The 17,455-nt window shown below is 40.0% G+C and overlaps 1 protein-coding gene across 11 annotated transcripts in view; it reads left to right on the forward strand.

The window, feature by feature from the left end:
* The window catches only part of wdfy3 (WD repeat and FYVE domain containing 3), a 170,857-nt gene that overhangs the window by 57,533 nt on the left and 95,869 nt on the right, over positions 1-17,455 (forward strand). For all 11 annotated transcript variants that reach the window (XM_085785866.1, XM_085785864.1, XM_085785867.1 and 8 more), the window contains exons 9-11: positions 4,483-4,959; positions 8,778-8,888; positions 12,477-12,670. In XM_085785866.1, coding sequence (XP_085641992.1) covers positions 4,483-4,959; positions 8,778-8,888; positions 12,477-12,670 — 782 coding nt within the window. The remainder of the gene's footprint in view (positions 1-4,482; positions 4,960-8,777; positions 8,889-12,476; positions 12,671-17,455) is intronic.

The following is a 17,455-nucleotide window of genomic DNA, read 5'->3' on the forward strand; positions in this document are numbered from 1 at the left end:
ATAAACTCTTTGGTCCGGTCTCATCTCTCCTCCTTTAACGCCAGCAACTCGGTTCCTCCTGACGATGTTACAAGTAGAGATCTCACCCTATGTGATGGGACGCCACGCCACTTAGCGTAGCCGCTGTGATCACAATCTGTAGTGTGTTTTCATTCAGCGGTTGTGTTACCTGTTGTTTGGGCTTCGTTTGATGAACCAACAAAGAAGCAATGCAGAAAAGAGAAGAAGACACATTTGTTCAAAGTCTGCGCCTGGCCTTTCTTCCGATTTGTTTGGCTTTGGTTTGTTTTTAGGGGTTGAAAAACATTTGCCCTTGCTCTTAAAATAATTTGGACACACACTGCCCGCACAAAACCGAGTGCAATGGCCAAGATCAAGTGTGGTTAACATGGGACAGGGTCTTACCTTAGTCTTGTTTCTTAACAACAGACAACTAGGAGATAAAAACAAGTGCTTGCAGTGGACAACTGGTGAATATAAAGCGCTCTTGAAGTCAGAATAGCAAGGAGCAGAGAAGCCATAGTGCTTAGAAATTAGGAAATAGTCCATAAATGGTAAAATGAATTAAATACAATGTGAAAACTATGAGCTCGAGTTTAAACTAAATTCACCCCGTCTCTCTTTAGAATGATAAAAGAATAAATGGATAAACAAAAGCCGTCATACGCTATCCTAGAAAACGTCTTTAGGTAGATTGAAAATTTCATCTTGAAGTTTAAAGACGTGTTATTTTGATTCCTGTTAGTTTTTCCAAACAGAAAATGATCAGATCACCTCACATTTAGTCTGGTTTGGTGGTTTGGTGGTTTGCTACTGTAGATGAATCAAAATGGCGGCATCCATGTAAGAAGAAGAAGACCTGCAGAGCTTCCATGTTTGTTTTCCAGCTCATGTGCAGTTTGAGTTCTTGTAACGAAATCTGAAAAAACCTCCAGTTTGAGTAACGATTGATAAAACCTAACACTGTTTTCCTGCCACGTCACACATTTTGCCCCGGGGAAGTAAAGCGACACGGGTCAACTGGATGAAACTGGTGAACTGAACCGAACCTTCAGGTTGGTGGATGAGCCACAGCCAGATGTTGACAGATGTGTTTTCAGACTGAACAGTTTTAAAAAGACAAGACTCACAGGAAACGACTAAAACGCAGCATCCACCTCCTAAAAGCCGACATTCCCTCCCTCCCTCCCAGATTCGAGCCAGTGATTCCCGATCACAGGCCTGAGACTTAAATCTTTAGGCTTGTTCGTCCCAAAGCTCTGAAACAAGAGGAGGAATTACTGGAGGGGGAATAAAAACAAAAACGTCTCCAGCTGCCACCGCCACCGCTGCTGCTGCAGCATCATCTCGCCGTCAGATCTTAATCCCCCTGCAATGACTTTGATGCTTGGCTGATCCCAGAAAGCTTAACCTGTTGACAGGCGCCATGGCAACGCTGGTGGAGCCGCCCCCGCATACTAATGAGCTCCTCAGAGTCCGGAGACGCTTCGGTTCAGTTCGGTTCAGTTTGGAGAAGTTTACAGAGCAAACATGGAAAAACAAACACAGCCACAACAAAGAGAGAAAACTCATTAGTGAAGATGAAAGTCCCAAAAAAATGTTATAAAACGGCTATAAACTTTAAAAACACGTCTTATGTTGAAGTTTGAAAAAAAAAAAAAAAGATGTCTTGTTTCCGGTTGGAAAATGAACATATAACACAAAACATCTTTAAAATTTTAATTAAATTATATTATAAGAATCATTATCATGAGTTATTCTCATTTCAGAAACTGCTTTGATCGTTAAAGTGCGTTACGATCGTTTATACTGCAGAGTGAAGGTATTTTTAGAAAGTTAATAAAAACAGCACAAATACTGTACAACATTTTAACAAAGAGATAAAACTCATTAGTGAAGATGAAAGTCCAAAAATGTTATAAAACAGCTATAAACTTTAAATAGATCCGTTTTCTCGTTTTAATATCAAACAAGTTATATGTTGTAGTTTGGAAAAATCTTTTAAGATATAATTAAGTTGTGTAAGGATCATTATCATGAGTTATTCTCATTTCAGAAACTGCTTACAATTGCAGACTAAAGGTATTTTTAGAAACCTAATAAAAACAGCACAAATACTGTGCGACATTTTAACTTTGTTGTACAGGGTTTATTTGATTTATTTGATTTGATTTATATATTAGATGCTATTCTTCCTGCGGTCCACATGGAACATATAACAATAAGAGTACACTATTAAAGTGTAAACAATGACAACACAAAAAGATTAGATTGCATAAATGTACAGTATACAAGTAATTAATAACACAAACACATACAAAAAACACAAGCACCACTATATAATAAAGAAGTAAATGTTGTGATGCCTTTAAGGACATCATGTGTTTTTGAGCCATGATAAGGTTTTATAATCACATAAATGGTTTCACTTCACTGCCTTTATTTGGAGGCCAGACACTAGAGCTCGACTCGACACCTCCTCCACCCTGCAGACACGGGAAAACACGCCTGCTAATCACACACACAGACACACACACACACACACACAAACACACAAACACACAGATGCACAACACAGAAACCGTCGACTTTTCTAACCTCACCCACCCGGGCGCTGACACACACAGTCAAGCTCTGCCTCCTGTTAAAGCACACTGGCACAGACACACACACATGCACACACACACTCACACACATGCGCGCGCGCGCACACACACACACACACACACACACACACACACACACACACCTAATGGCAGCTCCAGCTGTGTGCAAAGTCATTACCAGAAGCCGTCGTGGTGCGAGGGTCGGCTTACACGCCTAATTAGCCTGCCACATTCACTTAACTGCTGTGTGTGTGTTTGATGACACATTTCATTGTCTCTGTTCCTCCGTGTGTGTGTGTGTGTGTGGGTGTGTGTGGGTGTTAAACACACCAACACTGCAGGTATTTATTCGATTCTCAGTGTGACAAAAAAAAACGTCATTAAAGAAGAATCTTTTTCTGTTGAAACTGGAGATGTTTATAATTATTATGACACTTAATAATAATAACTACACTCTATTAAGCTTTAGGTAAAACTCAATTCACCTTTTTTAAAGCATTGTTCCTACAATTATACCGATTAATATGTAATTTATAAACACAGTTATTAATGTCTAATAAGCTCATCTATGATAAAACTGTAAAATATAATATAATATAAGAACAGTGGTTCTCAAAGTGAGGTACGGGGACCCCCAGGGGTCCTCAAGACGGTTCAAGGGGGACCCCAACTTTTACTCAAAATTTTACCTATTTTTTCCTAAAATAAAAAAATAAACAAAAAAATCTAGAAATTTTTTAACTTTTTTTTTGTGTGTGAGGAAATTTAACACTTTTTCAAAAAAAAAAAAAAAAAAAAAGTTTTTTTGGGAGAAATTTTAACACTTTTTTCTAGAAATTTTTTAAAACAAAAAAAATTGAGAAATTTTACCAGTTTTTCCTAGAAATTTTAAAACTTTTATTTTAACACTTTTTTTCCAGAAATCTTTCAAGATTTTTTTTTTTTAATTCACACCATTGTCCCTAATTTGAACGTACATTGACTGAGAAAATAACGTTATGTTACATCTCAAAACAAATATTTGTGTATTTCTAGTGTTTGTTTCAAAATTTTGTTCAATGGGGGTCAGTGGTCAAATTTGTTTCAATTTATGGGTCCTTGATGTAAAAAAAAAAAAGTTTCTGAACCAAAATATAGGTAATTAATAATCAAACATTTCTGATCATTAGTCTAAATCAGTGTGTGTAAAGTGCAGCATGAATTTTCATCCTCATTCACTTTCCCTGTGTGTGGGTTGAGGAGGATGGAAATATTATTGCTATGGTAACGTGTGGTTTCATGAGCTGTATCATGTGGAGATTAAACAATGCACACACATTATTGACTCACATGGCATTACATTATGTTATATTATATAACTGTATATTATATTATGTTATATTATATACATAAATTACTTGTTATTATATGAAGTCTTGAATCCAGCTCCAGATTTCTCCCCGTTAACGTTTTGCTGAGTCATATTTGCTGTGTCATGGTGCTGCTGTCTTTTTTCTTGTCAAAATGTCTCATTTCTAGTCAAAACTAATCTCTTTCCACTTAAAATAAGACTCATCACCTAAAAATTTACGTGTTTTTAGATCATTTTCATTTGTTTCAAACTAATTTTCATTTGAAATAAGTAGAAAAAGTTTTTTGTGCTTGTAATAAGAAAGAAAAACTTGATCCACTGTCAGATTTTTCTACTTATTTCAAGTGAAAATATGCTTGAAAGAAGTAAAAAGTGTCTAAAAACAAGCTACTTTTAATGTCATGAGTCTTATTTTAAGTAGAATTAGATTAGTTTTGACTAGAAATGACATTTTGACTAGAAAAAGACAAATATTCTTGGTAAGATTTTGAGTTTTTGATGTGGTCCCCCCCCCTCCCCCCCCAGGCCACACGGTGCGTAACATCCAGGCCTTCGCGGTGCTGCAGAACGCCTTCCTCCGGGCCAAGACCAGCCGGCTGGCGTGCATGCTGCTGGACGCCATCGGGAACATCTACGCGGCCGAGCCGGCCAACTACTTCATCCTGGAGTCGCAGCACACGCTGTCGCAGTTCGCCGATCGCGTGGCCAAGCTGCCCGAGGCGCAGGCCAAGTACTTTGAGCTGCTGGAGTTCGTCGTCTTCAGCCTCAACTACGTGCCGTGCAAGGAGCTGTTCAGCGTCAGCGTGCTGCTCAAGTCCAGCACGTCGCACGCCTGCAGCATCACGGCCGTGCGCACGCTGCTGAAGCTGGCGCGCCACGACGCCGTGTTCAGCGACGTGCTGCGGGAGGTCGGCCTGCTGGAGGTGCTGGTCAACCTGCTGCACAAGTACGCCGCGCTGCTCAAAGACCCGGCCACGCAGCAGCCGCACAACAACGACCAAGGTCTGTGTATTGCTTTGTTCATTTTACTAAACACTGTTCATCCTGGGGTCCACAGTTAAAGGGATATTGAAATTTCACTCATTATCTACTCACCCTCATGTGGACTAAGGGCTGGGAGAAGTTTCAGAGTCCTCCGTGGCTTCTCTGAGTTACAGCGGGGCTCGGCGTAGCAGTGCATGTCCATATAACGGTTGCAAATGGATACCAACTGTCTTCGTAACAAAAAGACACACCAAAAAACATCCAAATACCTCCATGCTGCTCGTATGTAATGTCCGTCTTGTATTGAAGCCCTGAAATGCGAAATTGTTCCAAAAAAAATTAGATAAGTCTATATTTCAAGCTTGTTTGTAACAGAAGCTCCTCTTCCTGATCTGTCCGCGAGATTTGGACGGACCAGGAAGAGGAGCTTCCGCTGCAAACAAGCTTGAAATATAGACTTCTTTAATTTTTTTCGTGACAATTTCTCATGTCGGGGCTTCAATACAAGACGGACATCACAGACGAGCAGCATGGAGGTATTTGGATGTTTTTTGGCGTGTCTTTTTGTTACGAAGACAGTTGGTATCCATTTGCAACCGTTATATGGACATGCACTGCTACGCCGAGACCCCCTGTAACTCAGAGAAGACACGGAGGACTCTGAAACTTCTCCCAGCCCTTAGTCCACATGAGGGTGAGTAGATAATGAGTGAAATTTAAATTTTGAGTGAACTATTCTTTTAAATAATAGTTAAAAAGTTCATATACCTTGAATATCCCTCTGAATATACACATATACATACTAGGGCTGACCTCCAAAAGTCGACGATTCGACGATTCGATTCGGAGGGGTCTGATTCGACTATGAACCTCGTAGTCGAATCTAACCAAGACCATACCATTCTGACTATATGGGGGTGCCCACGGCTGCTGAGCATAAATTGTTACATAGAATGTCTTTTTTCGTTATAAAAAGACTATTTTGATACAAAATCTGCCTACTTTCTGTTAATAAAGAGTTCAAAATTATGTGTGCGTTTAAACGGTAGTCTCTTACTACGTATTAATAAATCACCCACTGCAGTTGCACAATTAAATGAGCGGAGGTTTTTTTTTTTTTTTCAAATGAGCGGAGGTGAGCAGTAGGACCGTCAAAGTCACGGTACTCAGAAGTCACTGCAGAACACTCACGGAGTGGCAAAAAGACGAGAGGCAGAGCCGCCAAAGTTTAAAATCAAGGAAGTCTGACAGTCTAACTTTGTCAACATTTATCATGCATGACCCAAGGGGGCAGTTGTGGGTCTGAGAAGTGAAGCTCACTTCCGCGTTCAAAAAACTGCAATCCCCCCGGCTTCCTCTGGGGGCTGGTGTCAGAAGGGAGCATTCTCCATAGACCCCCATGTTAAAATCGCCGACTTTACATCCTCAGTAAACATGTTAAAAGCCTGGTGTCAGAACGTTTTTTTTTCTCAATCGATAGTTTCTACCCCCGCACACACTCTGAGGGGGGTGAATTTTTTTTTTAACTCTACTGTTTTACTGTTATTAGGTTAAAACTCTGGCCAATTAGGGCGCGGAAACGTTGAGTGACAGGTCCGAGCAGCTCCGGAGACAGGCTGCTTCGAGGCCAGTGGGCGGGTTCTCGGCCGGCCAATCCAACATGGCGCTGTTCAGGCCGCCTTATTTGAGTCACAAAAACGACTCCCCAAAACCAATGGGTGACGTCACGGACGCTACGTCCATATTTTGTACAGTCTATGGCATGACCTAACAGAACAGCAAAACATTGTGAGGATACATCTGACTTTGACCGAGTTACATTCAAGAACCTGCTTTCAGTCACGGAAAATAAATTAACTCCAGCGGTGATTTTTTTTTTTTTCGATGGATCAGCTGTGTTTACCGTTTCAAGTGTCAATAGTTCTGATGGTTAGACTGATGAATTAGTCCCTAACACATCCTAAAGTTTGACATGTCAGAGTTTTTCAGAAGAGGAACTTGTTTTTTTTTCCGACTTCCGAGTTGTCATGAACGCACCATAAGTGTCGGGAGTCACAGCTGTAATCTCGTCCCTCTGCAGCCTGTCTGTCTCTCTGCCGGTGCCGCGGTCACACTGTGTGTGTTACAGGATTGATTAACGTAATGTACGGATTGTCGAGTCCTTCTGACCTCCGTTTGTTTTGATACTACATGTTTTACCCGGTTTCTCTGTGTCCACGACCACCGATATCCTTCATCACGTTGAGGGATGAGGGATGACTCACAGTCCGAGCAAAAGGAGCGTTGTCCAGGGCAACGTAACATAAACGCACCCTGGGTCACAATGGCTACTAAAAATCATCCAAAGTGTGGAAAATAAATAAAGGTATTTGTTTTACACCTACCATATTTTTGGGGTGTTTTAGCTCTTTTGTTTGAAACGGAAAAAGTCGCAAATTTGCTGCTATCTAAAAAAAAAAAAAAAAAAAAAAAAGGTTCGACGATCAGTCGACTATGGCAAAATCTGACGAATCAGATTCGACTATGAAAATCCTTAGTCGAAAACAGCCCTAATACATACATATAAATGTACACATACTTGCATACATGCTCAAATATTTAACAAAGACTGTGATCCTGAACCAAACAAGTAACAACACACCAAACAAAACTAGGAAAGTAAAAACAAAAAAGGAAATAAATGAAGCAGACTACAGACTGACTGTACAGCAACTTATAACAGAAAAAGGGGGAAAAAAAGATTGAGTATTTCCTGTCGAGCTGCGGCTCCTTAGTTTTATCTGAAGCTCTTATTTTGGTGAGAGTCAGAACAGGAAGCAGCAGCAGGAATTTAGAGAAATGACCAAATATATATAAAAAAAACTGAAATTGAACATGTTCAATTCTTTAAAACACAACCATATTAACGTACTGCTGTCTTCTTCTTCTATAATTCACACTGAAGTAAACAACAGGTATCCCAGAATGCATTTCACACAAACAGGCAGCAACTTTATGAATCTAGAATTTTCTTTTAAAAGTAAAAAAGCTACAGTATTCACTAATAATTCAATTTCAATTTCAATTTATTTAAAGTGTAAAATCACCACAGACACATGGTCACAAACACTTTACAGCCAATTAAAAAAAAGAAAAAGAAAGAAAAGACAATTAGAAGACAAGCAATACAGTTTTACTTTTACTTACTATATCAAATAATAACTGTTTATGCATCACTGGTACAGTTGTTGGTTTGTTTAAAGAAGCAACATCTGTTTGAACATCTGTTACGACGACTTCAGGGACATCAGGACAGTAGAGAGTCAGTGACAGGAGCCTCCACCTCGTCGCCTGCTGCAATGCATCATGGGATTGTTCAATTTAACCAGTATTCTCACATAATGCGCAAATGACTTCTTTAAATTCTTGCCAATCTAATCTAATTACAGCCAGATGTTTCTCATGGATAATAAATAAATATCTTGTTCTGTTCACACACCAATCAGTTAATCCTGTAGATCAGTAAATTCTTACAAAAACAACATCAAACCTTGTAGACTCTGTAATAAAACCTTCAAAACTGAAACCTGAAATCCGCTGATGTGAGTCACAGCCAGATTATAAACCTATTAAAACCTCAAAGAAAAAGAAAAACCTTCAAATTTATGAAACACCAGAAAATTAGATTATGTTTTGTGTTTTGTTTTGTTTTTGTTTTATTGTTATTGAGTTAAAGTGCTCCTCACTCAAAATGTTTGCGGTGCTCATACTTTATTATGTCATTAGTGTTGTTTCACCTTCTGCTTGTGCCTGTAATGCTACAGTATAATGCAATAAGCTGTGTTTCCTCTGTGCAGCCGACTGTAAGAACAACACGGTAGCGGAGGAGCAGAAGCAGCTGGCCTGGCTGGTGATGGAGACGCTGACGGTGCTGCTGCACGGCTCCAACACCACCAACACCAACGCAGGTACAGCAACTAACAACACAGTTACTCAGTGAGAGTGAAATACTGTAACTAAAGGAACTAGGGAGTAACTCATTTAAACCCAACTCACTATTTTTCTTTTAAACACACTTTTTACGCACAAATCTTGTTCAAATATTTCACATTTGTACAGATTTCTTATTTGTGTTTTTATTTTTTGTATTATTCCGCTTGTTTTTGTTGTGAATTATATCTGATATTAATCATTTCTTACAAAAAATTTAACCTTAACCCTCAAACAGACGTTTAAACTTTTACCTGGTTTGTTTTTCAGCCCCATGTATAAAATAAAACAAAAACACACATATAAAGAGACAGGATTGGTGATTTTCTAAAATGTTCCTTAAAGGGATAGTTCAACATTTTGGCAAATTGGCCCATTGCCATAATAACATGACATGACATAAGTCATAGCAGTAGGTTCGTGACCTTTAATTGTCGGGGCAAGCTGTTTTTAGAACGGCGGAGCAGAGCCGTGAGCTGCTCAGAGCTACGCTACGGAGGCTCATGGGATTTCTTGGTTTCCCTCATCAAACTCATCAAATACACAATCCAACAACTCCAAAATGCTCTGGTGGACAAGTTGTGACCTGCACATTCACCATGCTATGAGATAATAACACAACGTTACCAGACTGAGTTGTTTTAGAGGGAAATTCATGCAAAACCGCTGATGCGCGTTGCCTTCAGGGACAGTTTTTCATCAAGCAGTCTCTGTATTTACCTCGAATTGCCAAAATGTTGAACTATCCCTTTAATATGAGTTTTTACATCCAAGCAGACGATATATTTTTTAATCTCATAAGGACAATAATAACACACTCATTACAGATTAATCCAGGGTTAAGAGACACAACCAGACCTCACGTCCCTTCATAATTAACTTTAAGGCACCATTTTCTTATCTTGTAGCTTCGTAGCTAAAGTTTTAATTAAGAAGAACAAGCTGCTTCACTCTGTAATGTCCACACCGAGGAGCATCTGAAAAAGTTTTTGACAAGCCTTAAAGGTACATTGTGTAGGAATTACTCCCATCTAGCGTTGCGGTTGTATATCCCAAGCAACTCAATCGTATTTTTCATGCTGCATTCACGTGAAATTGGGCAGACGGCAGACGGATGACAGCCGCTGCACGTAACGGCATAAACAAACCTCTATGTAAACAAGTGGTCCGTCAGCACGAGGCAAAACAATACACGTGACAATATGTTGTCATGGCGATGTCGTATTGTTTACCTGACACGTTTTACCGGCTTTCTCTCCACTTCTGAGACTAAAATGACATCTGGTTTGTTACCGACGACGGACGTCCGCCCGACTGCAGGTGAATGCAGCATCAGTGTAACGCTCCATTCCTCCTATCTGACTCTTATGGTTAATGAATCAGTTAAAGTGAGTTTAACCTCACTGACCAAAGTAGGAAAACTGCCAAATGAATGAGTTTATGGTTATAAATGAGGAAAAACAAACCTTTTAAAATCATTATTTCCTTTATTTTATTATACTGCAAGTGAATGCAGCGTCAAAACCTGCAACCTGAGCCTCTCACTGCTGAACGATATGTAACAACAGCAGCTACTGTATGGCGGACCACTGCCTTCTTCTCTGTTGATGTATGTGATGTATTTGTTGTAGCAGCGTCGCAGCACCATCCACAGACAGTGTTTACAAAAAAAAAAAAAACGTTTAAAACGATCGTACGTATCGGATCGTATGTAGAAATCTCTGTTCCTGAAGTTTTCCACCATGTTGCACAAAATCAAATCACACGTGTTGTGTTGAAGAAGCTTCGTTGACGCTGTGCAGGATGTTTGGCCGGATCAGGCGTTAACCGGTTCCTCTGATGACATAGAAACTGTTTAATTGTTTGTTTAACCTTTAACGCCGTATGTGTGTGTGTGTGTGTGTGTGTGTGTGCGTTGTGATTTCATCCGAAGACTCTGAACACTTCCCGACTGTTTCTGACGTGTCCTTGAGCCAAACACACTGATCTTCTTCCTCCTCCTCCTCCTCCTCTTCCCACCTGTTCCCAATTCCCCTCCAGGGATCAATAAAGTGTCTTATTACATTTAGTTAAACCTCCCTCTCCCCGCGTGTGTGTGTGTATCTGTGTGTGTGTGTGTCTCCGTCAGCTGTAGCGATGTGATGAGTCACAGCGACGTCCAACAGGCTGCGTTCGCTGACAGCTCACAGCTCTCCTCGACCTTGGCACTCACTGCTGTGTTTCTTTCTGTGTGTGTGTGTGTGTGTGATATTTGCTGCACTCGACACACACACACTGATCAGATATTTTACATTTGACGCTCGAGGCTCCACGCCGCCGCCTCGTCTTCATCTGAAGAGGCTCGCAAAAACCAAAGAAGTGTCACTGAGATCTACAAGTGTCCACAGGAGAAGGATCTAAAAGCAGAATCCGCCCACCAGAGTCATGTCACGTGGGCTGGAAACGAACCTAAACGTCGCCTTCGTCTTCATTGTACAAGCACAGTGGGCAAACGCGTTACGCAGCAGCAGCAGCTCCACGCTCTGTAATCAGAGGTGGAAATCTGTGACCTTGGACTGAAACAGCAGAGCAGCAACATTTCATCTGCGCTCCGACGTAAAGTAAAACCTCCAAACACCAAACACCGACTCTCCTCAGCTCCAGTTCACAACCAGAGGAACAGACGATGTCGATGTCAAATCACTTCAGTGTTTGTTGGGAAATCGCATTTTCTCATCGTAAAAGTTTGTCTAGAGGTCGAAGGGACTAAATAACCAGAAGACGAGACTAGAGAGTTAACATTTAAAGGTTTATCCATATGTATCATTAGGTATGAGAATCTACAGGTGCATCAACTCATCTCACTACATTAGAATATCATGTAAGAGTTTATTCATGTCAGTAATTCAATTCAAAAAGTGAAACTATTACATTATATAGATCCATTACAGCACACGCAGAATGAAACATTTTGTGTCTTTATTTATTTAATGTCTTTTAATTGTTAACATGTACAGAGCACTGTTCAGTTCTTCTCCCTTGACATTTTTCTTTTTAGTGTTATCAAAATAGTAATGCTAACAGCAGCTAACAGCGGCTAAGTTACATGTTTTTGCTGTTTGTGCGTTATGTTAATCGTCCATTTTCTGATTTCACTGTTTGTTTTTCAACTCAGAGGCGACGTCATTCAAAAACACACACTTACACATCACTTTTCACATTCACACACCGATGACACAGCAGGGACGAGTGTGTGTTCAATATCTTCAGCCCAAAGGAAACTTCAACATGTGGACTGGAGGAGCCGGGGATCAAACTCGCTCTGCCTCCTGAGCCACTGACGGGCACACAATAATAATAGATACAATTAATGATAATTAATAATAATAATAAAAACAGTCCCACAGGAACCCTCTGTGCTACTTCAGGGCGCCTCGTTATTCTCAGTGCAGGAAAATCTGTGAACTTGAGACTTTGAGAGTTTGGATCTGACTGAAGAGGCCGATCAACGTTAATGTGGCGTTTTCTTTCTAATGGATTCTGACCCTTGTTTCTCTCTCTGTCTCTCTCTGTCTTGTCCCTGGCAGCTCTCTTCAGAGAGTTCGGCGGCGCTCGCTGCGTCCACAACATCGTGAAGTACCGTCAGTGTCGGGAACACGCGCTGCTCATCATCCAGCAGCTGGTGCTGTCGCCCAGCGGAGACGACGACATGGGGACGCTGCTCGGCCTCATGCACTCGGCTCCGTCCAGCGAGCTGCAGCTCAAGACCGACATACTGAGGGTAACAACACACACTAACACACACTTACAGTTCTGTTTTGTTGTGAGTTTGAATTGAAAGTTGAAGTTTGGAGATTTTTGGCAACAAATGTTTCTATACTAATAATCAGTTTCAAAATTTTGAAACTGAAACTTTGCTCTCTGTTATTTGTGACTAAAATTGGGTCCATCCATCTATTTATATTCAAATTTAGAATTCATACTTCATAATTACTGCTTATTTTCACCCAAAAATTAGGTATAATTTTATGCAAATGGGGTTTTACCCTCTGTATCCTCACAGTAAATCTAGATGAATAATATATTAAACAGTTGCACATGTTTTTTGGTTTTGTGCACAAACACCCTGTTGAGTAGAGAGGACGTCGGCACCAACAAAACCTCCAGTGTCGGAGAGGAAGAGAAAGTCTGCAACGTCCAGATGAATAGACTTTTGAAGCTGTAGCTGCTTCAAACCATATAAACATTATATACAAACATTATTCATCCTGAAGGAAATGTGTGAAGGAAATAAAATAATATAATAAAATATATGCTACAATGTCTAAAACAATACAAATATACAATGCTAATGCAAAGAGGAACAGCATATACTGTAGATAGACACACATTCACACAGGGAGGATGAGAGGATGGCAGCTCGTTTTCCGAAGCATAATTGCATTTCCAAACTCTCTCTCCCTCCCTCCCTTCTCCCCCCGGCCGATCAGACGAGGTAATTCTCACGCCTTGTGAAGCTCCGGCTGGATTAACCCGTCAGCATTTTGCTCCTATTCCACTAATCAGGGATTTTAATTATTACCCTCAATAAAATAATAAAAAAAAAACTTAAAGCTGCACACACAGTAAGACCTCGTATCAAATCCAGTTTAACAGTGAAATAATTTAGCGCTGAGTTTATTTGGCGCTGACAGTAACACACTGTGGACGGACGCACAAATACATTATGAGAGTGAACATTTAACCCTGTGATCTCTCATGGAGGGGTAATCTTCACCAGCTCGGAGCCTGGTGGTCGTTTCCCAGCCGGCGTGGACGACAGGATGTCTTCAACTTCCTGTGACTGGTGTTAAACCAACACAGCGCCGTGCTGAGAGCGACAGAGTTGTAGAGCAGCAGGAAACAGCTGCTGCTCCAGTGGTGCAACAAATCACTGCTTTTACTTCTCTTCTCTCGACCTACATTACAAAACTGGGTTAAAATCCTCGGTCAGGGGTTTAACTTTATGTGCAGTACAGGACTGATAGGCTACTGTCTGTTTAATGGAAATGTGGAGGGCTATTATTTGTTATATGACTCAATTTGTCCAATTAGCACAATAGAGTCATGTTTTACTTCACATTTAGCATCGTAAACTGACACTAAATTTACTTAAATCATAAAAAATCAACATATTTTCCTCTTATCCTGACTGGAGTCTTGTTTTCCAGTGAAATTTTGGGATATTGGTTTTATTCACCTCTGTGATTTCTGCAGATTTAATATGAATGAGTCCAGACTGTGATAAATTAGAGATATTGCTATAAATATTCTTCTCTTTTCAGTCAATTATGCACTGAGAGAAGTGAACTCTACCAATCTTTTTTGTTATATTCTCTATTGAAATAATGCAGCATCTGGAAACCTGTGTTTCTAGATGCTGTGTTATCAGTATTTCAATAGAGATAAAAGAGGATAAAAAATATCTTCTGTACACATTATTTATTACAGAAATAATAATAATATGTCCTATAACTCAAACGTCTGGAGGAAATTCAGCTCGGCCACACACCTGATGAGATTCAGCGACTGTTGCCGTCGTAGTAATAAAAAAAAAGGAGAAATAGAGGAAAGAAATGTGTTGTTTTTTTAATGCCCAGGAAGGAGACATGTCTCTACACTTGGTTGGACAGATGATGCTCCTCCAAACTTCACAATCACTAAATCAATCAGACTTGGTTTCTATAGCAATTTTCTTTTCTTGCTTTATGTAAGAAAAACTCTCCACCCCTCCCACCACCACCACCCAGCCCCAAATACAACATGAAACAAAAAAACAGGGGATATGTTTTAAAAAGCAGGAACTGAACTGAGGAAACGCTATTGTGATGTTGTTATGAGGAAACAGCAGCAGTAGGTAACAGTGTCTGAAAAAAAAAAAAGTGTAGAAAACAAGAAAATAGATCAGAATCGACCCTAACACCACAAATGTCATGTTTTAACCAGAACATTTTAGAATTTTGTGAAAAAAAGAGGTTTTATTTTGTTTAAATAAAAGTTCCTGACAAAGTCAAAAAAGCCCTGATGCTATAAACTAATTTATGTATTTTATGCTTTTATGCATTAAAAACCTAAAAACTGATCACTGGTGACCCGAAAAACACAAGACCTGAAATTTTCTCTCTACTAGGGATGTCACGATTACTTGTTTTCACAATTAATCGTGGTATTAAACGCCACAATTAATTAATCGTAAAGATTCCTAAATACCGTCACTTTCTGAAAAAGATGATGTTGGAACGATATCGGCAGATGTGGCGCCAAAATAAAGGAAAATGCACAGATTCTGGTCCATTTATCTAAAGTAACGCTGAATTAGTAGGAAAAAGTCAGCGTGTCATTTGTATTGTGAAAAAAATGATTAAAATAAACTTCAAGCCCCAGTATGTAGGAATTCCCCCCATCTAGCGGTGCGGTTGCCTATCGGAACGTATTCTTGATGTTGCATTCACGTGAAATTGGGCAGACGTCAGACAGACAACAGACGCTGCATGTAACAGGATAAACAAGCGTCTATGTAAACAAGTGGACGGCCAGCACGAGGCAAAACAATACAGGCGTGACAATATGTTGTCATGGTGATGTCGTATTATTTACCTGACCCACGTTTTACCGTCTTTCTCTCGTGGAGTAAAATGGCGATGCAACATGGCCGCCTCGGTTCGGTGCGTCGCCCACTTATGTATTTGTAACGACTTGTAACAAATCATTCTAAGGTACAAGAAAGCTTTCATTTGTATGCGGGTGTGATTCCACTTCAGTGAAATACGTATTTATGAAAGCAATGTTTGATTTTTGCTAATAAAAAGCCAAATAAGTTACATAGCCTACTGGGGCTTTAAACATTTGATATAGATGACAATTAATGACTTAAATATTTCAAACACTTCCCCCAGTGGATTAATAACTGGTCCTATAGACCGAATCGCCTTGTTGTTTACAACTACTTCCGGGTAGAAAACCAGCACGTAATTTGAATGAGATCAATAGTAACGAACGAGAGTTTAGCTATATATAACATATTTTTCATGCCCTATCAACGTTTAGACAAATCTGAAATGATTGAAGAAACATTACTATTTCTGTGTGTGTGTTTTGTGTTGCTATGTGTTGTATTTATTCAGTTTGGGGGAATCACAGTGTCTAGAAAGCATCAGTGGCTGCAGCTGACGGACAGCTAACAGTAAGTTAGCTAAGCTAACGGCGGTAGCTAAGCTAACACCAGGACGTCAGCTGTTAAAACCCTCCCGTTGTCAGACACGACATGAAACTACTCCAGTTAGCTCAATCATGTTGTAACTCAGATATCCGCTGGAGAAAATATTTTTTCATGGACCGTTTATTGAGTCACTGAGTTATTAAAGTTAAACAGGTAGCTAACCGTTAGCCCGGCTAATCTATGATAACCATGACTAATTACAAAAATGTGCACACGTAAATAGTAATGTTTGTCCAATCATTGGTTTTATAAACTTTACAAACATCAGATTAGTAAATGGCGATATAGTGACATGAAAAATTAGATATATATAGCGAAACTCTCGTCCGTCACTATTGTTCAAATGCTGGTTTTCTACCCGGAAGTAGTTGTAAACAACAAGGCGATTCGTCTCTAAAGAAAATCTATAATCGTGACATCCCTACTCTCTACACTTTCCCTAATGTGTTGGTAGTTTCTTCCAGACTGGAAGCTGCAGGTTGTGACATGATTGATTATATTATTGGCTCTTAGGTCTCCGTGTCAGAACCGGGACCAGTTTCTGCCTCTGTGATTAAAGCAGCTGATTAACGAGTTCCCCGGTGGCTCCGAGCTGTCGACTCACTGACACTTCTCCTCTTCTCTCCGCCGCCGCAGCCGTCGTTCACCAGCTTCGTCTCGTTTCCTCCTCGTTTTCAGCGGCGGCTAATTAAACTCTCGCCCTGTCACAGTCGCTCTCTGCTCTCAGGCTGTTTTTTTTTTTTTTTCTCCAGGTCCCTAAACTCACATCTAGGTCACAGTTTGATGTTTCAGTTTAAGGAACTTGCAGATGCGAAATGTAAAAACTTGTAGAAAAAATTGAGAAAAGAAAAAAAAAAAAAAAAATCCCCCAGAGGCTCATGAATATGAAGAACGAGAGAGAAAAATGAGTTGATGAACGGGAGACGTGACTGAATGAGGTGGTGAAAAATGACAAACTAAACACGGGAGAGAAGAGAAGAGAAGAGAAGAGAAGAGTGAAACAAAGTGATGCAGCGGAAAGTGAAACAGGAAGTTTGACGTCTGGAGAATGAACGATGAGACATCTGACGCCTCCGGGAAAAATACAAGTCTTTTACTTTCACTTAATGTGTTTTATCTTCTTCTCCTTCTTCTCCTTTTTCTCCTTTTTCTTCTCCTCCTCCTCCTTCTTCTTTTTCTTCTCCTCCTTTTTCTTTTTTTCTCCTCCTCCTCCTAATCCTTCTTCTCCTCCTTCTTGTTTTCCTCCTTTTTCTTCTCCTCCTTCTTCTTGCTCTCCCCCTTTTTCTACTTCTTATTCTTCCCTTTTCT

This window comes from Trachurus japonicus, chromosome 9, assembly GCF_045865225.1.
Source record: "Trachurus japonicus isolate A0001 chromosome 9, Traja_1.0".
Lineage (NCBI taxonomy): Eukaryota > Metazoa > Chordata > Actinopteri > Carangiformes > Carangidae > Trachurus > Trachurus japonicus.